Below are 26,975 nucleotides of genomic sequence, written 5' to 3'. Positions count from 1 at the left end.
AACTTCATTGGATGCTTAAAAATTAGCACACACTGCACAACACACAATTCAGAGAAAGCTAATTCAAAGAAAAATGAAAAATTGTGATTCCAATTAAATACATTCTGGGGAATTTAGTATATTTATATGAGCATGAGAAAGTTATATACTACTCTGAAATCTATGTTTTTCATACCCAAACTAAAGTTATATATGGTAATATGGCATATGACATTAATCTGTTCTGAGAGCTCATCTTTAAGTTCTCAAAGCATGGAATTGGTTTTATGTATTGGATCTAGGCTACACATACTGATTTCTGATACTCAGGAACTGCATTTTTGCTGCCTGAAGTTCAATGTAGAGTCCCTTTAGTGGTGCCTCAATTGTGTGCACCCATACATGTTCTGGCGCCAGGAAGGAACTTGGGGTGCTGTCCACAAGAGGGCAGCACCGGCCCTATACACAGGTATGGCCACAGCTGTGAGACATCGTAATCACGACAGCTGCAACCCATTACCTAATTATTGGGCCTAATAAAAAGGCCTGGTTGGCAGGCCTAAGGGGAGGACAGTTTTACAACCGGTTGTGTGAACAGTGGTGTGTGGTGGTACTGCTGCTGCCTGATTCTTTTGTGGGGCTATTTTGTGACATTTTCGGTTGCCCTTTTTTGTGAAGTTCAGGTTACCAGGTTGGTTTTTCCTTTGTTTGTCATTTTATTTGGGTTGGAGGTAATGAAAGGCAGAAAGCCAATGCTACTAACTGTCTTTCTGTGTCTGTTCACCACGTGATGCCAAAGCCATCCCCAGCCTCTGCATCACAATGTCCACATTTGTTCCGGGCACAGCCATATTAGCACCATCATTAATTTTAGCCTGTAATTTAGAAATCAGACAATGTACACAATGTATAATCGTACAGTACTGCATCAGTGTCTTCAGTAATATTTGAGCCCCTCGGGGAGCACGTGGCATGATCTGTGGGATGGGCAAATTCATTTTAAACCCTGCGCTGGTTTCCCCATGTGGCCAGGGGTTTGATTCTCCAGCTCTGTAGTCCCACATTTATCTGTGGCCCTCTGTTCTTTTTTTAAATAATGTTTAAACCCCAAGGCCATGGCAAGATGGTGCACCATGTTTGTTTTAGAAAATCCAATGTTACATATTGTAATTAATATTCCAGTTATACATTTTCACTAAAATAACTTGCTGTAGACAGGATTTAAACCAGCCACAGAGCAGCTAACTAATGCACCATAATTGCTTAATTAAAAGCCTGTCCTGTATGAGTCACATGGAGATTTAGGAAAATATAATTAACAAAAAAACAAAAGAAAAACTTTAGACCATTTAAGACCAAAAATAAGCCTATTTAATTTACTTGGATGATGAAAGCTATAGTCAATGAATCAGAACAAATCCTGTGATAGTAAAATGATACCAATCTATACCATACCAACAGGACAAAGCATATATGAAATGTTTTGCATGAAGTGCCAAAACTGGCAGCCAATTAAATGACCAAAAAATAACTGACTCCACCAATCCCAAGTGCAGGCCTGCAGCCACGACTCCTCCACCCTGGAGAGAACTTGGTTTAGACCAGGGATGCACAACAAGGTCTGATCCATTTCAGGATTTCATGCCAGCTTATGCTCTTAATTATTTAATTAGCTCAATCATATCTTAATCTGACATTTGTACAAGCACCAGCTATAACCACAGACTATTCTATAGATTTTACTGCGCTCAAGCACGGGCATGAACCAGTATAGTTTATAAAGCTGTCTGAAAGTCAAACTAAGGTAACTGGCTGGAACAAAAAGCACACAGATTGCCTCTCCACTGGACCGGAGTTGTGCACCCCTGGTTAAGATGCCCAAACTGTGTGATCAATGGAACCGTGTGCAGTCTCATCTCACTGTAAAATGGTCTGCTTTCCAGGTGTTGGCCTTAATGATGGTGGATTGCGGCACTTTAGGTTCAGAAATGTCTTCAGCAATGAACCACAGGACCAGTACACCAATAATGTTCTGAGGCCTGAAGCCGTGGGCTTGGCCAGAAATGCCTGCGCGGTGGCAACCGATCGCTCGTGTCAGGATGAGGCTGTGAGAACGTGTTCATTTCCCTGAGTACCTCCCTTCTGATGTGAAAACGGTATCGATCATTGCGTCAATTCAACCATCGAGGGTGGAAGGGAAATTGAATTGGTTAAAAGAAGTGATGTGGTGTCTGTGCAATCGACATGATGCACTATGCTCAGGATGGGCATTTCCTGCCCACGGTTTGATGAGGTGAAAATGGTGCCGCACTGTAAAAGCAACCAAAGGGTTTTTCTCTTTCAGATTCATACGGCTTTCAGCTTGGCCACGTGATCACATCTAGTGCTTTCAATCCTACTATTCATAAACCCAGATTTAATGGATTAGAAATATAACAGTTTATTAGAATTGCTTTGTAAAATATTTTGAGTGAGTTGAATATGTGGTATAGAAATTGAATTTTAAATATGTGCAGTTGGAACTCACAAGGTAAAGGTGTTAAAAATACATTGAAAAAGGGAAATGCATTGTATTAGCAAATTATGTTTTTAAAGTCAAATTTTATTAAATAGCTTCATTCCAGAAGGATAGTTGAATTTCAAACTACTACCATTATTTTAATTTAGGCCTATTATACACAGCGACTGTACTGTAGTCATGCTTAAAGCATTTTAAACAGTATCAATAAAACACTGCAGCTCTCTAAAGTCAGAAAACTCATCTCTCCGGTGTGATGATTGTGGCAAACACGCCTGCCACAGGCCACCGAAGTGGCTTTCTTTGGGGCCCTCCCGCACAGAGACACAGGGAGATGATGTTAAAACAGTCCACATTTATTCCACGAGGGTTTGGCAAGATGTTACAGCCAAGTGAGCAGATCTCAAACACTGTCATGACAGAAGCTCCTGATGTGGGTGGGGATGGCAGATTTAACCTGTGCGCAGTGATTACCTCACTACGCACAGGTGCAGCCACTCCTGTTCCTGGGTCCAATTAGCCTGGCCAATTATCTAATTATTAACCAATTATCCAATTGGCCAGGTCTAATTAGCTTGACCCAGGGCAGGTGTGGCTGCTTAAACCAGCCATCCCCACACCACATACCCCCAACGCCAAACTGAGGCCAGGGAGAATCCCTGGCCGAAGCCTACTCCCCCCACCCCCACCCCCACCCCCACCCCCACCCCCACACTCCCAACAAAGCCAAAGACAAACAAAACAAAACTCCAAACACGCTAAAAAATTAAATAAAAAAAGTCAGGGTGGGTGGCCCCGGAACAGTCCAGTACATGCGGTGACCCTCCTTCGGACGACCAGGCAGCCCTTCTTCCTCCTCCCTCCTGGAGCACGGGAAGTCCTGGGCTGCTCTGCTGGCTGGTGGGGGCGTCACCGGCTTGGGCTGTTCCAGGGGCTGTGGTGGGGTGGCTGGGCTGGTGGGCTGGTGGACTGGCCTTGTGGTGCTGGGGACCAGGAACCCTCGTGGCTGTGGTGGCCGCCAGTCGGCTCTGCTGGCGGGCGGCTGCAGGCTTATCCCCTCATGGGCTCCGGGCAAACCAACCAGGCCAAAACAAAGAGCTAAAAACAACCAAACGGACGAGAAAGGAAGCAAAACGGCGCGGCCACCGCTCGTGCGCCGCCCGTGGCTGACCCGCCTTCCCGGCCAAGTCCAGCTCACGGCGCGACCACCTCTCGTGCACCGCCCGTCGCTGACCTGCCTCCTCGGCCAGGTGCAGCTCCTCAGCGTCCCAGCTGAGGATTGCCTCCTTCCCCTCCCTGGTCATCTTCCGCTCCCCATTTTTGGCCCGGAGGATCCGCCCGAAGCCCTGTCGGGAACACCTCAGCCGCCCCTCCTCCAGTGTGCTTCCTGGCCAGCCCTCCTGTGCCTCTTTCCTGTGCCGGAGGAGCCCCACGTTGGGCGCCACTGTGACAAACACGCCTGCCACAGGCCACCGAAGTGGCTTTTCTTTGGGGCCCTCCAGCACAGAGACACAGGGAGAAGATGTTCCAACAGTCCAGATTTTATTTTACAAGGGTTTGGCAAGATGTTACAGCCAAGTGAGCAGATCTCAAACACTGTCATGACAGAGAAGCTCCTGATGTGGGTGGGGATGGCAGATTTAACCTGTGCGCAGTGATTACCTCACTACGCACAGGTGCAGCCACTCCTGTTCCTGGGTCCAATTAGCCTGGCCAATTATCTAATTATTAACCAATTATCCAATTGGCCAGGTCTAATTAGCTTGACCCAGGGCAGGTGTGGCTGCTTAAACCAGCCATCCCCACACCACAATGATAATACGGAATGTTTGGAAAAATTTACAGATGTCATATAATAGCCGCATTGTGTGTTATTATAAGGTTTGGAACTGTTTACTGATGATCACTAAAAACAACATTATGTGTCATAATAATGCTTGGAACTCTTCACTGAGACCTAGTAATAATTGTGTTGTGTCATTGCATTTTGATTACAATTTACTTAAGATTAGTGATTTCCTCTGATCAAAAATGTCTTTAGTTGTACATTCATTACATATACGTCTACTACTGGAGTGGACCCAGGAATGTTACCCTTATGCCTCTTGTGAATTGGCTGTATTTACCCATCCTGGCAATGCGATGTCAGTGTGTCCTTGTCATGCTGCCAGTGTGTAATAAATTCACTATGAAGCTAGTTAGGAGTGATTTGCTTGTGCATCAGTGCTGCATTTGAACAAGTGTTTTTGTGCTGCTTTAAATGGGGCTGTTTTACGCCATTAAAATGGAAAGTGTTTTGTTAATGCACATTTTTTAATTCTGTCTTTAAATTGAATTAGTAGCTGTTTTCCAAAAATAAACTGCTTATTATATATTTTAAATATAATTATAACATAAATGGCAGGTTAAAATGGATTAATGTGAATCTCATGGAAAGTGTGGTTGGTTTTTTTTTGTTGCATGGATTGTTTTCAGTAAAAAAAAGTATTCTTGCATGGCAGCATGTAATTGACTGTACTTTAAGATAAAATTATAGAAATACATCCCTTTCTATCTCTTTCAGTCTAATTGTTATGGGGATGGCCTTAGACTGTAGTATTCAGGGAAGCATTCAAATTAGCAAGTTTAGCAGATTCTCATCTAGTTTTTCTTTAATTTCCATGACTTAGCCCTCTCTTAAATGTGTAGCTTGGTATTAAGGATGAAGTGGCGTGGCATTTAGAGCAGATCCCCCCTGTAGAGGCAAAATCAAACCAGCCACGTCCGTGGATTCAGCTTCTGTTTGCATCTGTGATATTTGAGTACATAAATCAAATACCAGGCTGAAAGTGAATTCCTTTAGAGAAGACGAAGAAGAAGAAAAAACCCCACTTGATCAAAAAGCAAAGCAGAGGTGTTGCACTGGCGGATTTCACTGGATTTGTCTGGATTAGCCTTAGGTGCTGTCAGCTGTGGACACTGAAGAGCCTGGGAGAGAACGGGTATGTTTGGCAGGTACGAAGGAGAAGGGGAGAGTGCAGAAATATATAAGAGCAGAAAAAATCCTGGTGCTCCAGCTCAGTGTCCTCTCTTACCCTCTGAATGCAGTTAAGCTTTTTTTTCCCTTTTTTTTTTTACTTCACTTTGCCCACACATCTTTTACACTGTGTACCCCCCTCCTCTTCACCACAGAGCCAGCCCCCCAACACGCCCCCAACCCCCTCGGCCTTCAGCAGAGTAAAATAGTCCCTTTTAAGATGTCAGTATTAGTATTCCAAAGATTTCTTTGCAGCCCTTGCCCGAGTGCTGCCAAGTGGCGGTTGTATGTTTAGTCTTGCAGAGACATGGTGTGTACAGTACAGTAGCTTTTGTAATTCGTTGATTAAAAAGGAAAGGAATATGCTAAAGTTTGGTGCCCCAACATTTTACTATATAGTTACTGAAATAAATAGAATGCTTATTTTAGTTACCCGGGATTTGTCCCTAGTGCCACTTATCATGCAGAATGAAGTCTTGCTACATGGTTCCTGCTGCCAGTGCCGTTTACAAAATGCCTGTATTTGTCTCTTTTTTTTTTTTTTTTGGCGCACTTTGATTACCAAAAAAGCTCCTTTTTCCTAATGGAATGGGAACCCATTATTCCCTGATCATGAAACAGCTTCGCTGAGTTTTTTTTAAATTTATTTTTGAAATACACAACAAGCGTTACCTTGCATCTGCAGTGGATGTCATTACAATGCTTTAATTAGCCTTTTAATCTGCCACGTTTTAAAGCTCTCTTTGGACGCTTTTTTCGTTCTCAAGAGCACGTGCGGGCGTCGCATGGGAAAATCAGTTAGCTATATTTTTGTCACGTTTTGATAGTTTCACCCATTTGTTCAGACTGGATATCAGACAACTGTTGCACCATCTGAAAACGTTTAACCAGCTTGCCCATGCTCCGAATAAATGCATATTCTGTTAGAGTTCAGATGCATTTTTAGTATAGCTTCTGCATCACACCACGGAAACCCTGTAATAAATTATTTCCCAGTCACTACAGGCACGCATTCGGAATAGCGTTAGCCACGCATTTTAAACTCGGTAAAGTTTTCGTACTACATCTCACCCTGGCATTGGAAGCACATTGTCCTTATGTGGCACTGCCTTGAAAAACCTTCGTAATTAATGCGCTCGCATTATTTTATGACTTGTTTTACGGCGTGTATTTATTAACAGGATGACATGCTCTTAAAACCAATACAAGGCCTCCAGCCGAATATGATTATTCCCAGAAGATACAGCTGGGGGAGGGATTCTTTCAGAATTCACCAAACGTAGTACTGTCCACAAGAACACCATATGGACAGAGAAGTTGTGCATGTAAAGTATTCTGTTTAGCAATTATTGAGCCCAGCCGACCCACGTAATGAGTCGAGACGCCTGAAAGCAGGTGGCGTCACCCGTCACACAAATGTATTCCGTTTGTTCTGCAGTACATTTACGGAATAGTTCATTCGGAATTGATCAACATTCTCTCTGCACGCAGGAGCTGTCCAGTGTAAAATACTCTTTATCTTTTACCGCTAGGTGGCAGCGATGAACAGGCGGTGAAAGTGAAAACCTGCTTTTCGAGTGGCTGTGATTGCAGAAGCACTGTTCTTCCCCCTCATCCCAACCCCCGAGTTTGTAGTGCGCCGCAGCATTGGGACAGAGCTTTGGAGCCATACGCTTGCGACGGTTCTACCAGGAGAAAGAAGACGACCGCTCCAGTTGACGAAATAAAGCCCTGTAGGAGACCTAAAGAAAACTATATTGTGCGATATCGGGAGAGAACCTGACTGAAGACAAGAGGACGACATGAATTGCTACTGGATACACAGCATTTGGATCCTAGGATTCGTTTTCATCTTTGGATTTCAAGGTAGGGGCAACAACATGTTTATCACATCGTTTCTGTTAGGAACCATATACAACACGAAAGTGCGCAGGAAGCGCGTATCTGGACTGAAAACTTGTTTCTTCTTAACGCGCTCTGCATATTCTGAAGTGATGCAGGCGCAGTTTTATTTTCAGGTGGCAAGCTGCCGCTGCAGTATCCCTTAAATGCGTACTCATAGCAGTGCGATCTTATCACCCTCTTTTAAGAACTTTATCATTTCTCATAGGTTTTCTACGCAGATGATGCCGAGGAAAATAGTATCGCTCTCTGGAGTGGTTGAAGTTAAACACTTAAACGAATGCAGACTATTACAGACAACTATTGCACCGTCTCTTAGTTTGTATCGCGCAAGGAAATGGTCTAAGCCATTAGTCATTAAATGATTACTTTAGTGACAGAGGGTTGCAGCACCGAGGAGAGGCTTCCTTTAGCTGCTGCATAGTGTGAATTTCTCGGTTGTAGTTCATATAGTCTGCGCGCCCCGTATTTCACGTAACTTCCTTGTTAATTAGCTGTGATGGTTTGGCCACTGTTGCTCCGTCCGTCGAGGGTTTATGAGTGTCCATTTTTAACGAAGCTTTAATGTAAAGTTATTGAGGGTAGAGAGTGAAAACGCGTTAATCTGTGGTCATCTTTATTTCCAGAGTACACAGCAGGTTTCCTGGCCAGTTTGCTTTTAAATTATGCTTTCAGTGAACTTTGTAATAGGTTTCTACTATTACACACCGGAGCAAGAAGACATTTGGACTGTCGCCCGTAAACCCAGATTGAGTTCAATGTTTCCAGGTTCCGGTTGCGCCCAGCCTAATATAACCGAGGTAGTTACTTGACTGAATATTTCACGAATAAGGCTGAAGTCACTGTATTGTGGAGGTCACGCTTTGAAGAAGGTTAACGTCAGTCGTATTGTAGCTACTTCCATGCAGCCCGATATTATTCCATATAGACCCTTTCGCAGTGAGGTAGCGAGCGCGCTGGCAGTGCTGACGGGGCGGCTCCGATTTTCCCTTTATCCTATTGGTATTCCCCCATCACGACGTGAGCCATATAATTGACACCCATTTTTTAAACTTTTTTTTCCCCATTCTCTGTCATGTAGCACCACCGAGAAATCAGGCAGAAGTCAGTGTGTGTGAAGTCTGTGAAACAATACAGTGATATAACTAATGGAAATTAAATGGCTGACAACTCAATGAAAACACAGATTTAAAAAAAATAAAGTTGACTTCTAACCATAAGGTTGCAGGTTCAAGCCCTGCAGGGGACACTGCCTTAGTGGGACACTATTCTCATAAAAGGGCGGTTATGCTAACTTTCTTCAGACAGTATTCCATTGAGTGGGCACATTTTCACCTACACCTGAGTGTCTATTGCATTGATTTGGTAATATAAAGAAAATGATAATAGTTACTCATATCATATCTTTGAGTTAAACTCTAAAGTAATAAGTAATATTAGAATGAGTAAAATTCTGTCAATGATTATGTCGACCAGTTATCTGCTTTAACACGTCAGCAGGTCTTACCCTGCATGGCTTAAAATCCTCAGAACTGCCAGCAGAGCTTGTGCAAGCCTTATCTGTGCAGCTTTGCGGGAGCAGTTGAGGTGTGCTGAAGGCAAGGCTCTCAGACGACAGCAATGTGCCCTGTGAGATGCTGACCCTGTGCTTTAGACCCAGAGCCCAGTGCTCTTCCCACTAGCGCTCTTCCCACTACGGCAGCATTATCGGAAGCAGCTGTTCTATCACAGGAGGACACATTTTACTCTGACTCACTCGCTGTGCTCCTGCTTGCTCTGCCTGTGACGTCTTTCAGATTATCTGAGGGGCACATGCCTAAGGCCATTTAGGTTGCACTCTATAAGAGTGCATGACAAATTCAATAATACTATGACTGCAAAAAAAAAAAATAATAATAATAGTTATAATGATGATGATTATTATTATATTGCAGTATTTGCTGTTTCTGATATTTATTGGCTGAATATGCCTGTATTACCCAGGATCATTAACAGTGCTTATATTCCATGCTGATGTAGATTCATACAGAGCACAACCTCTTCACACCAGGATATGACCCTTGACCCCTCTGTCACAGGGCCCCTTGGCACGGGCTCCACCCCGCTTGTTTACTCTGTCTCTTTTCCTCGTCACATATTCGCATACATTTCATTTCTATTACAAAGGGGGTTAGGCAGGATGAGGAGATAGTAAAAAACAAAACAAAAAAAACCCCGTCCATCCTGTTAATTACTCCGCGGATACTGTGTCCTCCGACCCTCCGACGGCACTTTCCCACCGCGTGGTGATGCGCCGTATCGCATCCAGGCCAGCGGTGGGGAAAAATGCCCTTGGGCCAGTCTGCCCTTCCAGCGCACGCGTGCCGCTTCTGTGATGGCAACACGCACACAGCTGGGTCCAGATTCATTAAAATTAGACTAACTGGATTGATGAGTGGAGCGGGTCAGGCCCGAGCCATATGAATCACGTCATATCGGGTTGGGCCTGACACCGGCTCATGCTGTGCGGTTTTCAGACCTGGGACGCGTCCATACGGCCGCATGATGTCGAGCTCGTAACTGTGCCATGCATCACAGGAGAGTGGGGGGAAAAAAGACGTTTAGTCAATTACGCTATGGAGAGCAGGGCAGGGACAGCAGATAATGGCAGACGGTGAGGATTAAATAGATTTTCTGTGGTTCTGCAAAATAATCGCTTTCATGTGTTGGTCAATGCAAAATGGGCTGCTGGGACAATGAGAGCAACTGCCATGTAGGCATATTGTAAGTGAACGGTGGGCATATCCATCACTCAAGAGCTCAGTCAGCAGTATGCCAGTTCTAGCTGAGATCCTTTCCCTGGCTTGAGGACACAGACTTGTGTGCAGTTGGAGTGTTTTTGGACCAAATGAAACACTGGGTTGAATTCTGTCAACAATTATGTTTAATTTTGTCAATTCAATGTAGGTTGTTAATTCTTGCCCTCACAAACACGGTTTAGTGAGTTCATTCATCAGCAGAATTGGCTTGCCTGTGCTTTTGAAGAGATGCTTGCTTTGCTGCAGACAGGCAGTCTCACCTGCGTATAGGGTGTCTGTTTATTGTGATAGGCCCCTCCACACACTTACAGCAGAGTGGCTGTCCGTCTCCTGACTCTTCCATCCCGGATGATCCCCCCCCCCCCCCCCCCCTGTTGCAGTTGAGCACAGCAGCAGAGGTTTGAGCACGCTGGATGATGTCATCGGTGATGGGTTTTGGGGGGCAGGGGCGGTGGGGGGGTGCGCGCTCAGAGAGTGCGGCGTGTCTACCGTTCCTGCCGTGCCTGAGGAGAAAGAGAAAGGAGTGACAGACTGGAGCGGCACAGCGCAGCGCGCGTAGCGTAGCGTAGCCTTCCCGGCGACGCCCGGCTCTGGGGTTTCGCTACGGCTCAGAGAAGACCGTTTCCCTGCGCCACCCACGGAAATTTCCATTAGTGCCAAGGGGCTGAATGAGGCCAGCTGTGAGCCATTGTACTTTTAGGCCCAGGAACGGTGTGTGCATGAGTTCGAGTGCTCCAGCACTCTGGCGGCTCAGATCCTGTTTGCTCCCTGCACTCCACAGGATTACAGACATTTAGTGAGTTTATTGTGTTAAGCACTCAAAGCCTGCAATTCTATAGCATCCTACATTAACTCCCCGTAACTTAAAGAGTATAATAATAATAATAATAATAATTTCAATGCAAACAACAAGAGCTGTGCAGTGATCACATCTCACACAGTGACATACACACGTTATGATTAAACAATACTCTCTGTACTATTTTTTTTACTATTATGGAAGTGCTGTTCTGTTTTTTTCAGCTATCCTAGGGATTCATGCTTTCTAGAACTTCTAACAGTCATGAGGCGGTCATGTCTTTGATGCACTTTTAACACTTTCATGAACAAAGAAAAAATTATGAGCAAAAAACTTTCCATTGAAATGTAGTGCAGAACTCTATGGTACATGCCTGGGAAATCAGTGGTCTGACAAAAAACCCTTGTGATTTCCCCGTGGTCTCTCAAACATAAGTAAAACCGCATACCAGAAACGTCTTTAGAATATTCAAAAAGAAATGCATTGCAATCTAAAGTTAGGGAGCGATACCTTATTTATCATGAAAATAGAAAATTTGGAGACAGGATCTGAGAAGTATTGCTGGGAAGTGCATTGGATAACATTCACGGAAGGGTTCTGAAATAAACAGAATAACATTCATGGAAGGGTTCTGAAATAAACAGAATAACATTCATGGGCGGGTTTTATTTTCACTCCAAACTGGCTTCCTTTTTCAGACCCTCGAAAGCCATTAGTTATTTTTTATTCTTTTTTCTGTAATGATGTTTTTGGGGAATTGGGGTTGCACAGTTCCGCGCTTGGAGGCGTGGGATGAAATCAGGTGTTGAAAAACCAAAATGAAATTAAAATGTGCCACAGCATGGTGACCTCAGTCGGAAGACAAAAAACCTTTGATGCTTTAAAAATGAGTCGACACCTGAAGTTCAATGTTCACCACAAGGAAGAAAAGAAATACAGCTCTTTGAAGAGTCTTCCAGTAGCGTGGTGGGGTTTGGCAACATATTAACTGCAGTCTCTTTGACAGAGACTGCATGGTCCTGGTCATGCTGCTTACCTTAGTTCTAAAAAAAAAGTTACTTTTCTCACAATTAGCCAAAGAGCCAAATTCTTCCAGAGTGGGAAGACCAGAATGTTTTTTTTTCGTCCTTTGTGCAGCGGACGCAAACACACAGGTAAAGGACATATTGATCCGCCAGGTAGCATTGAGCACCGCCTTTGTGTGGATCAGATGAAGCACGGGCGCCTGAATGTGCGCTGGATTTGAATGTGCATGAATGGACTGTGCGTCGTGGGAAGCGTGTGGAAGAGGCTTACCGCTCAGCGAAGATGCTGAGTGAAGCTTTAGAGAACAGCCTTTCAGGGTCAGTCTTTCTCTTTCGGGCTGATTTTGAAGTTTTATCTAAATTAAAAGCCTCTGACATCTACTTGTCATATTTAGCATGTCTGAGTTTATAAAAGCTGTACTGAGACCACCAGGAGTAATAGAAGCTAATAATGTATGAACACGTTATTTATTTCTGCGTTTATTCTGCTTGTACTCACCTGGTATTGCGTTGCAGCTTGCCATCATAGGAGCAATGGCCAGGATTGACATAAATCAGGTGTGTTTCTTGTGTATTATTGTCCTCTGTAGTTTCAATGAAGGTATTTCTGCATCATCTCTGAAAGATGTAAATGTTCTGGAATTTATAACTATCAAATCATCATATGCCTGTGGTTTCTGGCACCCCTGGGCCACCATACGGTTGGACAACTGCGGTTCCACTCCCTGGAAGTGGAACTGTAGTTGTTAGCGGAGCTTTCAGCTTGACACATTCACATCCCTAATCTGTCAGTATCCGCCACAGCATCGGTACAGCACCATATGAGTGAGGGCCTTGTATTTGCTTTTCTGAGGGGCGGTTCCACAATGGCAGCACATCATTTCATCACTGTTGCACTTCCATACTGTGCTAACAAAATAAAAAAACATTAAAGCAGAAGACAGATATAAAGTAGAGACCGAAGAGTGCTGAGTGAGAAAATGGTTCCTTTGAGACCTTGCCTGTTACACTGGGACTGCTGTTGTCACACAACACAAACTGTGCTCCTTTGGGAAAACTCCAGAGAAGTGGCCAAATCTGGCAATAATTGGCTCGGCCACTATCCCTGGAGAGTTGGGTGGTTGTGGTGGTCATGGGGGGGGGGGGGGGGGGGTGAGTGTGAAAGTTATTTAAAAATTTTTAATCAAGGAAGAGCATAATGAAGGGGATTCTGGCCAACCACTTATTTTCTCTGTTGCAGAAACCAAGGTGTCATTCGAACACTGAAGGGAAAAATACTGGACTGGGCATTTGTGCGTGTGCGTGTGCGTTGTTGTGTGCATGTGTGTGTGCATGAGTGTGTTTGAGAGAGAGAGAGTGAGAGAGAGAGAGAGAGTGAGAGAGAGACTGTGTTTGTGCCACAGTGGAGTCTGCAGAGAGTGGGAGAACGATGCTCTGGATAGGTGCAAATTCCTCATCACAGAACTCATAATTCACCTGCTTCACAGCAAAAAATCTGAGAGACTTTCAGACCCTCAGGCTTGAACTCAAAGCTCAGCTGCCTTCTTCTAGGGCTCCCAGGTGGATACCTTGCAAAGCTCATGAATTAAGTGTCGCGAGGTTGCCAAAACCGTTTATATTCCTCACAACAGTTAGTGGGCCTTTGCAGGTAGAGCAAGACTACAGTGAGTCTTTATTGGCAGGGAAGAGCCCCCCCCCCCCCCCCACTAAAACAGGCTGGAGCTAAGAAACAAGCAAACCTGTGGGAGGTGCTGTGTGTCTGTGCTGTCCTAACTGGATAACTGCTATTCATTTTCTTTCAAATTACTGCTTTTGTGGAAAATAAAGTGATAAAATAAATTCTGGACAGGCACATTCAGGTGAATGCATCAGTGACTTGAGAATTTTAATGTAGGCATCTAAAGCAAGCCAGGACAAAGTGCAAGCCCTTCTATTCTGTAAAAAAGCAATCTATATTCTAATCAAGTGTAAGCAATCATATTTCCACACTATTATTTAAAATCTGAGAAAGGATAAAGTACTGAAATAGTTTCCGCTCTAATGCACTACCATGATGGTAATATTTCTGTGTAAAATGAGCAGTTTGGGTGTCCTGCTTTGGCTGGTATACCTTTTCCTATGATCTACCACTGTCCCTGCTGGTGCTAAAGAGTATCCCTTACTCTATGAAAAATGTAATTTGACCACAAATAGGCTTGGCTTAATCAGTGCTAAAAATTAATTTTTGTATCAAAAGGATACAAGATCTGTATATTCTTAGTGTATGGTCATACATGAACAGTAGAACCTCGGAGATATGAACCCTTTCGGTTTGAGGTCGTTTGGAACTTTGAAATGTGGGTAACTTTGAACTTTGAAAGTAAAAATAAGAGGAGGATGGGCTCCCCCTGTTGAATCTGGTTCCTCCCAAGGTTTCTTCCTATGTATCCCAATTAGGGAGTTTTTCCTTGCCACCATCACCCTAGACGTGCACTTGGAGCGGGGGTTAATCCAGGGTCGTCTGTATAGCATATCGTGACAAATGTTTGTAAAATTCATAATACATATATATTTGCTTTGATTATATTTTTTTATGTAAAAGGTGGATCCTTTATTAATACTCAATGGGCATGGTGCAGATAAGTCTGTTTGAAGTGGTTACAGAGGATATTTCCACTTTCAGACATATTTAGGAAGTTAGGTTCATTTAGGGACACACTACCCTACCTGTTATGCCTGGAGTTGATGTTTTAGAAGGCTTAAAGTCCCTTTAAAGTTTACTAAGGTGTGTCTTGCCAATCTAATGTCATGTGAATACAAAACAAACCTGTTCTTTCCCCCCACACATAGTGCACTTAAAAGGGCTATTTTTGAAAGTACTTGTTCACTTCAAAGGAAAATGGGAAAAATACCCAAAGACGGGTAATGTGTGTGTGTGCGTATACGGGTGTGTGTGTGTGTGTGTGTGAGTGTGCTTTTGTGTGTGTGTGTGTGAGTGTGCATCTGTGTGTGTATGTGTGTCTTTATGTGTGTATGTGAGCAGATGTATAAAAAAACAAACTTTCGCAACTCACACCTGCAGTGAGGAAATATACTTCTCTCCTTGGTACCTGCAGGTCCCATTCTGTCATATGCTACAACCACATAGTTTATCTCCATTAGAGGACATTTAAAAGTGATGTACTCTAAATTAATATGGCATTGCACTAATGCAACATAAAATATTAATTGCATCTTACTGCAGGGGTCAGGATGACCGATTAATATTGGTTGGAATATGGTCACAGTCTTAAGTACTCGCTGCTGTGTAGTAATATTGTTTCCCATCTGAAATGTTTTCAAGACCTATCTTTAGGCAGAACATGAAAACACAGTCTGAATGCTTATGAAATGACGGAGTTTTCTGGTCCAGAAATGTTTTGCAAGCTTTTAAATTGTTAAACAACAGCCGGGTGAACTTTCAGACTGTAGTTTAGAATTTGAAGCAGCCAAGCAACTAAGGCTATCATTATACTAAGATGTTATACTGGACACGAACAAGTGTTAAAAAGGTCAGTTAAGAATCTTTTTGAGGCAGTGTATTATTACAAAAGAGATGATCTGATGTGTAGTTATACGATGCACTACTAGCACTGCAAACATATACGGTATCTCTCCACTGTTTCCTTTGTGTTTCTATGGAATTGGAATGAACACGGATGGAATGGGAATAAGGACTGGTAACTTGTATATTATACTGAAAAATTGCATTACAGAAAAATCATATTATACTGTACAGCAAACTCATATTATACAGCAGAATCATATTAAATTATGCAGTAAACTCATGCAGCAAACACATTATACAGCAAAATCATATTCTACAACAAACTCCTATTATACAGCATAATCATGTTATACAGAAAAATAATATTTTACATCAAACTCATACATTTAACTCATATTTTACAGCAAACGCATATCATACAGCAAAATCTTATTGTATAATAATAATAATAGTAATAATAATGAAGTCTCCAATATAGCCAACCTTCAAAACATAGCCAGCCGACTTGTAACACAGCATGCTGTCATTCTCTTTACACCACTCTAACCCTAACAAAGCACGCCTCATTCAACAGCTAGAGATCTTGTTCTGCTGGTAATTAGTAGAATCAAGTGTGCCAAATTAGGGTTGAAATGAAAATCTCCTGGAACATGGTTGGTTTACACCATGCAGCAAATGCCCTATAAGACTCCACCCTGATCTAAGCCAGGGCTGCCCAGTGCTGTTCCTGGAGACATACCGTCCTTTAGGTTTTCTAATTTGGCACACCTGGTTTTACCTATTAGCAGCTCTACACAATCTCCAGCTGTTGGTAAGGTGTGTTTTCTTAGGGTTGGAGTGAAAACCTACAGGACGGGAAAACCTTCAGGAACAGGGTTGGGCAGCTCTGGTCTAAACCAATAGATAATTCAGCCAAAGGATCTAAACACCCCATCATTTAAATAGCTTTTCCAATCATGTATACAATACGTGTAACGTAGGTGCTAAAATAATATAGTCATCATATTGCACTACGCCTTGATGACTATCACCCGCTATCTGATCTGGAACGCGCTACAGGGAAATGCCGTACAAGTGTCAGGTTGCAGCGCTCCGTTAGTAGGGCTCACCTGTCTGTCCTCGGTACATTTGACCCTCCGTTCAGTTTGGCTAATCCACGCTGCTTGCATGCTTACAATGGTACAATACGCAGACTTTCACCAGGCGTAAAACTACAGATGATTAGCTTTGATTCTGTGCCATTGTGTCAAAGTACAACATTCGGGTTGTATATTGTTAGGATTCCCGCAATCCCGCTATTCTTTCAGACCCCGAGACACACGGGAGCAAGCTACTTTGCCGACTGGGAGTTGATTTACACTTTTACTGCCGTGAATAAACTCCTGTTTGAGGCACAAATATTAGGCTGTGTCCTGCAGCCCTCTTGTAATGCCCTCTTGTAATGCGCTAGTCTTGTGCCTTTCAGGAAAGTCACAACCTCGAAGCGCACTCAGGCTGACGAAGAAGGACGACTCGACCTAATCGCAGGTTATTTCAGCAATGTATCAGTATATCGGTGTGTTTAAGTAGCTGAGATAAAATACGATCATTTGTAGGTCTCTAGCGGACCTGTAAATATGTAATGGAACTGCTTTTGACAGAGAATATAAATAGTGCGTGCTTTGGCCGAGGGAAAGAAATTCAAATTAGTTGTCGCCTTGATTTCAAAATAATGTGAATATTTTTAGTCAATGATCAAGCAAGAATGTTTACCTAACACCCTCTATTTTATCAATTTTATTTTCTCAGTTTTTTTAAAGAAGAATTTATATCTTCACAATTCATGCAGTGTAAATTCTTATGTAGATAGAACATCTCATATCTGTCGGAACCATTCTGTTATGTTATTTTGTTTGAAATCATTTCACATTAGACTGGCGTCTGTTCAGAGCTTTTTGATATCTCATTACAGTATGTGAGGTTAACACAAATTATTGGGAAGTAAATACAGTACGTGTTCTTACTTGTTCGAGTCTTGTGTCCTCATCCAATAATGAAGCAAACTAGAACAGTGGTAAGGAGACTATTTTGCGCTGTGGCTTTAGTGCTTTGCTGATAAAAAGGCGTATGAATTAAGCATTATTTCTAAGGATCAGTTTCACAAAAGTACACTATGAGAGAGGATGATGAAAAGTGAATATTTCTCATAATGACTGTTAGGAAAGGTGGAGAGCCCCCTCTTAGCTACTCAAAATATATTTTTAAAAATATACTGAGCTTTATTTTTTTGTTGCACAGTCCATGCTAATAATTGTGGGCCAGTGTGCTTCACAGATAATTACATGGCAGTTATATGAAGAATGAAAGTCAATTACACAAAGAAATTATGAACACATTTCTTATATGATGAAATAAGAAATAAATATAATAAATCGTAATGAGAGTTAATGTGATAATGCTTTTTTAGAGATTTTTTGGTCTATTACTGACAGCCTTGAGGACAAAAACATAAAATAATTGTTCAAATTCCTTTTTTTTCGAGTAGGGGGGGGGGTGTTTTGGGGTGTATTTGTCATGTGCGTATAGTAGATGACTGTCGTACTTGTTTAAAATGTAAAATGCACTTGATGCAGTTTATAATGTTGTGTTCATGTTTTGGAATGTACAGAAATTCCATATCCCAGTTTACTTTGTCTTTAGAGGAACACGTTTGTTTTTTATAGCAACACCTCTCCAGTTTGTCCTCAATCTGACCTTTATTCAGTGTGGCACAAAGCTGACAACAAAAAGATCTCTACACTGAGATCAAACTGTTCTGTTTCAAGGAAAGACCTTCCAGTCAAATGCTGTCTGTTTTAAATTTCAGTGAAAATGAAAGAGAATGCTGAGCAGAAATGGCATAATGTATTAGTAATACCCAAATTCATTCACTCAGTGGACACGTTATTAAGTACACCTGCTCATTAACTCAAATGGCTCCTCCAAACAGCAAATCGTGTGGCTGCAACTCAATATATAAAGCATGCAGATATGGTAATGAGTTTTAATTTTGGTTCAATGACCAGTACAGATGGGCAAGACGCATGAGTGACTTTGACCATGGTATGATTGTTTGTGCTAGATGTGATGGTTCCAGCATCCCAAAATGGCTGCTCTCCTGGGATTTTTATGCACTAAAAATCCCAGGAGTTTACAGAGAATGGTGTGATAAACAATAAACATTCAGCGAGTTGCAGTTATTTGGGCAACAACACCTTGTTAATGAGAGAGGTCAGAAGAAAATCGGTTGTCTCATTTCTGCTTTCTACAGAAAGGCCAGCGATGCTTAAATAACCACTGCTTACAACAGTGGTGTGCAGAAGGGCATCTCTGAACGAACCTAGAAAAGACTGGGCTAGAGCAGCAGAAGACCATGTGTATCCCTTTATGGCTACCCGTTTTCAAATGGATACTTCCAGGAGGATAATGTACCATACCACAAAGCACGTATCATCTCAAGCTGGTTCCACGAACATAACAGTGATTTCAGTTTACTCCGATGGCCTGCACAGTCCCCAGGTCTCAATGTAATAGAGCACCTTTGGGTTGAGGTGGGACAGGAGGTGCTGCATGAATGTGTTGCTGAAACATCTGCAGGAACTGCGTGGCAGTATCAGGTCAGCTTGGACATATTCCCTAATGAATGTTCCAAGAACTTTATTGAATGCATGCTGCTATGAATTCAATTGGTTCTGGCTTCAAAAGGGTCATACTTGGTACTAGATAGGTGTACCTAAAAAGAATTGCCATTGAGTGTATATCCGGGAAATACCTTAACCAACACCACATGCATAAGCTCTTCAGACAGCTGAATCAAACTTGGAAGGTAGTGAAACTCTTCCCAAAGATTCTTATTTGCTGGGGGAAGGTAAAATGAAAGCACCAAGAGTTTATCTGAAATAAGCTGAATGAATATTCTCTAAAGGGAGGCACATTGTATCGTTGCTCTGGGAAATGTTTTATCTGTAATTTTGCTTGCGTTGTACATTGAGATTATGGTTATCAGGCTTTTAATATTAAATAATTTAGATTTCACTAAATAAAAAGGAAGCTTGGCTGTGAAATGGTATAATATAGGATAAAAAGTACAATGTATTGTATAATAAAGCATATAGATTAAAAGGACAAAAAAGGACAGAGATTGAAATAAACTGAAAAGTTCCAAGAAACTCATGGGTACATACACATCTGAAAACGACTTTGTCATCTTTCTAAACTCTTGAAGCGCTCTAAATTTTCGGCAAGAGAAGATAGTTTCTCGGGTTGTTCTCCTTAATGCATTTTCCCTCCAGCATACATGCAATTCTCTAAGACAGAAGTGACTTGTTTTCTTTATGAAACGGACCGTTTGCTACGTACAGTGCTTTTTAACCTTCGCTCGGAGCTGACTGTATGAGGATGGGTAATGGGGCCGGTGGCAGAAGCGGTGTTCAGAGGCTTATAAGGTGAAGCAGATGGCAGATATACATCTCAGCATACCGAGTAAGCAGCAGCAGAGCTGGCAGGCTTCTTTTTTCGTACGAGAACTTTGCAGTCAGATCTTTCTCAAAACTGTCACGGAGTTCATTTAGTACCCGCTACTGTGCTTGTCAAAGGAGTCTGTCTCGTAAAAATGCAGGCTTCCTGCTCAGGAGAGGAAAGACCCGGCAGGAGCGGAAGAAGGAATGTTGATTTGTTAGACGCGGTCATCGTGAGGTGCTGGTTCCATAACTCCCATAAGATGCACTTTAGGATTCCCTTGAAGCTCTTGGGACACGTGTCCCTAGCATACCTGTCTGTGGATTCTCTGTGCTGGACTGTCACAGTCTCAGCTTGGAGGCTTGTGAAGAAGGAAAAGCCAAAGACTGCCTCCTGCACTGCACGTAGCATTCTGCGTCGCCTTACGGCTGAGGGCTTTTCTGGGCCAAATACCGTACAGCTGTATGGAAAATAAAAACCCTCCCTGTGTTCAGCATCTTTGCTAAAAAGCCTCTAAAATAGATCCTCCCTGCTTCCTCCCTCATCCGTCCTCATCCTTTACTTATTTCCCTTCACTGCAGAATGTATGGTCGTCGGGGACTGGAAAGGCGAGTGAGACAAATGTGGTACCGGAGTTATTCTGGTAGCTTTAATGAGGCAAGTAATTTAGAATGAGAATTACCAGTACCTATCCAAGCAAACCTTCAATGGGGAAATCAGCCTTGGAGGTGAGAGGGAGGGAGGGAGGGAGGGAGAGGAGCCCGTGTCTCTCAGGGCCTCCGAGGCTGTGATCTCCTCCTCGCTGTGAGCCGTGAGACGGTCCCAGGCGCTGGCTTCAGCTGCGCCGCGCGTTCGTTAAATTCAGAGTGTGAGAATGTAACGCGTTTGCCTAATGCCCTCCTGTCCGGGGCTAAATTAATTGGGCCATGAGCTCCTGCTTTATCTGTGGATTATTTCTGCAGTTTTTTTTTTTGTTGATATTTTGCCGCTGAATTTGTTCAGCGCGTCTCCTTTGTTTTCTGTCATCGCGTCTGCAGTATCGGATTTTTGGCCACTGCAAAAGAGACGACCATTTCTTTTGTTGTGACGTTTTGGCCTCATTGATTTTCTCTTGACACGAGGATAAGAGGAATAGTCGAGGAAGTGAAACTAAATACGTTCTGTTTTTTTTTTGTGTTCAAGCAGTATGCAGAGAGTGGTCCCTTGAGTTCTTAAATAACTTGAGGGCAAAAATAAAAGCTCCTTTATTTGAACGGTGCCCCTGTGTAAGTTTTTAACCCTAACCTTTCCTTTTATATGCTGATTTGAAATGCTTTGTAGTATTTCTAAGTCTCATCTGTGTGACCTCCTCTGTCGGTCTGTGAGAGCGTAGTCGAGCTCGTGCTTCGAAAGCAATCCACGCCTCCTGAACATCCAGCTGAGCTCTGCTGGCTCTTCCTACAGAATCCCTCCCTCCCTGGGCTGCAGTACAACCAATCGCACGCCAGTTATCCGGATGTCGTCCACAGTCAGCGCTGGCATGGTCTGTACCAGACTGTGGGCCTCCGCCAAACACAGGAACAGTGCCTTAACAGATACCAGGCTGTGAGGCCCAACCACACACTGTATTGGAAGCTGTTAGTCAATTTGTTTTTCATGGCTGATGATAATTGCAGTGAGTGAGAGCGAGGGATTGCATTATGTAGGTACAGCATATGTATATTGTAGGTTGCATTATGCAGCTGTGGAATGCAGGCATATGTTCTTTGGCCTGAATTGATCGAAAGATGTAGTCAGTCCTTAACAACTTAAAAACATATTGAAGTCTCATTTTGTTCCTCAAAAACAAAATTTGACAAGTCATAGTCTAATACAAATTCTCATTGAATTTACTTTACTTTAGTTATTTGTATATTATTTGCAATCAACACATTCATTTCTGTAATTGCTTAATTTCAAGGACATTTTTTACTTACCCAATTTGTTTTGAAAGGCAAAAAATAAATAGATCTTGTACTTTTCAGCAAGATATCTATGACTGTGCTAAGACAAATACATGCTATCTTACTGTACCAACAATAAAGTGTAATTGGAAGCAGTGGTGCGCATGCAGTGTCTGTATAGTTTAATGTAGGGTCAGTTTACAACTACCAGAGAACCCAGAGTCCAGGGCTAACTCATTAAAATACATGATCATTAGACGCAGTTATGTTTGGTAGAGTTGTGGGAAGGAGTGTAATAGTCTCCGCTTAGGAAAGCTGCGCAAGGAAGCGAAATGGCATCCTTATCTATCCAATAAAGTTCCTGCTCTGGTGATATCTACCTTCAGAAGACTAGGTTCCAAGGAGGATTCAAGGAGGCTAGCAAAGCATCCAGACACGTTTCACTGTGATGTTGGAACTTGCTAAAAGGTGCTGGTGTCTGTGACAGGAACACGTGACAACGCACACGTTTTAGCTCATGCAGTCAGCATTACAGTGAGAACAGCCTGGCAAACCAAACACTGGTACAGGTGAACAGGTTTCCTAATTACTGACCCTCATGTCTCCCTTTTATACAGTAGAATACATATATTAGAGGACAATACTAGACTGAAAAAAAAATTAAAAGAATTGACAAAACGACCAATGCCGCACCATGCCCTACACACGTCCAATCCCGCAAGTCTCAGCACTGTGATGAAAGTGGTCTTCCTGACGTAATTTTATTTTTTAAGGATTTTTTGACATTCCAAAGTGATGAAAGTTAATTTCAGAGTGCAGTCTGCTCATTGTGGAACATTAACAGCAGCACTGGAAATTCTTACAAAATATACTGCACAGGTCGATTCCAATGACTGTGGATGGCAGTAAATGTGTTAAGAATAATGGATGCCAAATTATGAAAATTCTGCATTACACTATGGACTGTTGCTTTGCTGTACATATGCCCATCTCAACTGATAATTTATACAGTCGGCTTCTGTGCTGCTAATCTATGGCTACTCACTACTGATCAATGCATGTATTTTTAAATTATTGTATCTATTAATTTTCATCTTGATGTCAATAAAAACTTCAGTGGCTTGTGTCAGGTCACTCCCATGGATGCAGGAAGTACTTGATTGTTTGGGTTTGATATAGTTGCATTAGCCACTCTGCTAAGCTGGGTGAATTATAATCACTTTTGTATGTGAAGGCACAGTGTGACTGATCTGCCTGTCAAGTTTGGTCTGTCTGTCTCTTCATTCTGTTTTATTGAAGGGTGAGGCTTAATCAGAGCTAATGGAATGTATATTTCAGACTTCAAAATCATAAACTATCTTCAAACCCCCATTTTATGAAAGTGACAGTAAATTAATGAATTAACCAGAATATTATTTTAATCATTTGTTTGTGATTCATAATATGTTAATGGGACAGTTTCTGCACATGGTATATTGTCGGATTAAACTGCTGCCAGTGTGGCATTACATTCACCCACCCAGGCAGAAGTAGTCCAGATAGGATCGAGCTTGGTGAGAAAAAGCTGCGCGTTTGAAGTTAGTTGAAAAGAGTTCAAACAGGGGAGTCAAAGAAATATGGACCTCAAAATGTGGGTGTTAAGAACTGAAGTTGATGAAGTAGAATAGCTATATTTATGGCTATTACTGTGCGTTATTCTTGTGCCATTACCCCTACACAATTGTGCTCCAAGTGCTTCTCTCGACACTTTGGGCAGATTGGCAATATCTGTGTGCCAGTATCCCTCCGGTGTATGTATCCCGGTGTTAGAGTTTTCACAAACTGGTGTGTCCAGAAGTCTAAGTGTGCTATTGCTTCTAAATCACCCGTCTGGTTCCTGGCCTGCTTACTAGGAGGCGCACTCAAAGCACATACCGTCCACAGACCTTCAGATGAATACAACTGAATTCTGTGGGCTCCATTCTGTTTCCATTTTCCATGCATTCCAAAGCGTGTTTCCCTACATTCATCCTGGCTTGGATGAACTAAGTCTTGGGGTGGAGTCTCGCTGAGAGGGTGTGTCCAGTTGAATACAGTTTCACAAATCTTTGAGACTTACGTGCTTTTTATCTAGTTTTATCTATGCAGCTGAGACTCGCTCGAGAAGGTTGAATAGGTAAAACATCATGTAAATACAATGCTGAAAAATTTAACCAGTGTCATTTTATTGCACTTTGGAGTTTTATGTTCAAATGAATAAATATGAAAGTTTAAATTTCATACATGGTTAAATTACTGTTTAAATGTCACCACATTTGTTTGTCCATTACTATCAAATTGTAATTGTAAATGGTATATACCTGGGGGGAGAATGGGGGTGCTGACAATGATTGCAGTTCCTTCTGTTTCACTTCCCCCATACGAATGGCACCCTAGGTGACTGCCTACAACACCTATGCCAGGAACCGGCCTTGCCAATCAGCAAGTTCTCATTGGACAGACTCCTTGACATAAGCCAGCCCCAAAAGAATCCACTGTCTAGATACTGTTTGTACCAACACGACTCTTCAACAGATTCCCTTTTTGTCACCATTACTTTATTCGCACCAGGATTACCCATGCATGATTTTTTTCTATGGATATGTAGCTACCTAATAAGGATGGAATTAATACTTAATTCGGCCAACATGTCATTCCCATTCTGTTAAACCCAAAGCTTTTAATATCTATGGTGCCCGTGAATGTAATAGCAGAGACTGACAGTTCTGTTGAAGGTAATGTTTGTGTTTCATTTGCTCAATTAACGAGCAGGACAACTTCTAGAATTATGGGCTGCTGTTGGCAGAACTCATTCTTCCCTCACCCAGTGTTGTTCTTTTTTCTCAAATCATACAGTTTTAAACTAAATTGACTAAAATCAATGCAGTTATTTCAGGACAGCACTTTTAAATGGAAGGTTTAAAATCACATTATCCATCTGCACACACTTGGGCTGGAAAGGGTAGTGTGGCTTGTGGCCATGTATTTAAACATGCGTCTGGGTCAGTCTGTTTCTCACAAACCACATTTTCATTTGGGCATTTGAGTAACTGAGATATGGAGGAGGACCCTCCTTTAACTGTGCATACTGCTGAGTATTTTATAATTTCAATCACCTGTCCCTTGTACAGTACAACGGAATAATGGCGTTTTAAAAGGGAAAAGGTAAACGAGTGAAAACTCTGGGAAAAATCTCACATTTTCTATCTGTAAGCATGAATTGCGATGAGCTCATTTATTTACATTCAGTGGAACTCAGTTTAGACCACACTTTTCTGAGATAAGCTGTTGTGTGTCCCAAGCAAGAAAAAGTATCTCTGATGCAGTGAAGTCTCGACCTGAGAGTGTGAATAGCACTTATTCAGAATCGAACCATGTGCTGGCTATTTTTAACAAACTAATTATGATGGGAACTTACTGTTGACCCTGTGAAATGTATTCTTAATTGTATGCCATCTGCCACAACACAAATATGCAGACATATACAAATGGCAGCTCAAATGTTGTCAATGCATGACATAAATAAAAATGAAAGTACATTTCTCTGGTTGTCCATTAGCAGTAGCCAAATTTAGTGATTTTCCTGTTTTGGTCTATTGTTGGCATGGAAACTCATTAGCTAGTTCATCTGCTTCTGCCACGTGCATCACTTGTGTGTGAAATGAGGATCCATAAGCCCTTTACCCTAGAAGGTTCCATGAAGTGGACAGTCAGTAGGCCAGTCTGGCAAGCATTAAAGCCTCTCTTTAAAAACATCCATGAATTCATATGGCTTTAACTAATGATAGCTTATGCGTTGTTTGTTCCCATTGCCTTCATTCAGGCAAACACTGTGGATTACTACTTCTGTCCATAAGGGGGTTTGATACTTTTACAAGACTCATTAGTCTGTGAACAGCTGCTAGCTGCTACAGTACATTAACAAATATATTTGTGCTAGCAGCCATACACCCATATACCCTGCTTCTGAAAAACTGCTGAATGCAAAGCAGGGCTGAGCTTGGTTGGTATTAAAGCTAAACAGGGTAGGGTCTGGTTAGTGGTTAGTGCTGAAGCTAAGCAGGGCATGGCTTACTTCATACTGACACTAAGCAGGGCTAGGCTGAAGCTAAGCAGGGCAGAACTTAGTTAGTACTGAAACTAAGCAGTGCTGGACTTAGTTAGGACAGTACTTGACTTCCTGGGATACTGAAATTGCTGCTGGGCTGTCCTCCCTCAGGTTGAAGCACCCAGAGTGCAATGGCAGTGCAGCGACGGGGACAATGTGCTGTAAGTCCTTGAAGGTGAACTGGTGTTGAGCCTGTGTGGAGGGGGAGTCCCTGGATCAGAAAAGGTTGAAACCTCCTACTGTAGGAGATGCTGTGTTTCAGATGAGTTATAAAAAGGTTCTGACTCACTGTGGTCATTAAAGATTCCACAGTGCTTATCACACAGAGCCTGGGGTTCCCCAGTGTCCTGGAAAAATTCCCAACCCTGATCACTCAATCTGCCACCTAATCATGCTCCAATATAACTGACTCAGTACCACCTTCCCTCTCTGGCTTAGCCGATGTGTGCTGAGTGTTCTGGTGTAAAATGGCTGCCATACATCACCCAAGTGGGGGCTACACATTTCCCCCCTTCAAATCTGTGAGATCATGAAATGAATAGTGCAGTGGTGATGATGATCATGGAGATGATGATAATAATAATAATAATAATAATAATAATAATAATAATAAGGTACTTTTAAAATAATGAGTGAAAATACTATTGAAAGAACATGTATTTGGCTTTGTATTCATTTGTTTCCCAGCATTTATTTGTTTTTTGTGTATCCTGGAACGGTCCTCTCTACAAAGATATTATTTATTTCCAGTATATGAGCAATAATACATCTTGGATGTCTGCTGGGTTTTGTATATTAACCTTTTCTATGCACAAAATCCCCAAACACATTAGCTGCTTATTTCTCTATTTTATTGACTCTGATTCTGTTGAATTTATTAAACCTGTT

General features: G+C 42.3%; 1 protein-coding gene across 1 annotated transcript in view; it reads left to right on the top strand.

Annotated features, from left to right (window-relative positions):
- Positions 1 to 537: 537 nt before the first annotated feature.
- Positions 538 to 26,975, top strand: part of lsamp (limbic system associated membrane protein) — an 878,287-nt gene continuing 851,849 nt past the window's right edge. The window contains exons 1-2 of the mRNA XM_064303053.1: positions 538 to 670; positions 7,046 to 7,379. Coding sequence (XP_064159123.1) covers positions 7,316 to 7,379 — 64 coding nt within the window. The 5' untranslated portion in view covers positions 538 to 670; positions 7,046 to 7,315. The remainder of the gene's footprint in view (positions 671 to 7,045; positions 7,380 to 26,975) is intronic.

This window comes from Anguilla rostrata, chromosome 12 (assembly GCF_018555375.3).
Source record: "Anguilla rostrata isolate EN2019 chromosome 12, ASM1855537v3, whole genome shotgun sequence".
NCBI classification, from domain to species: domain Eukaryota; kingdom Metazoa; phylum Chordata; class Actinopteri; order Anguilliformes; family Anguillidae; genus Anguilla; species Anguilla rostrata.
This window is presented reverse-complemented; position numbering and strand designations above follow the sequence as displayed.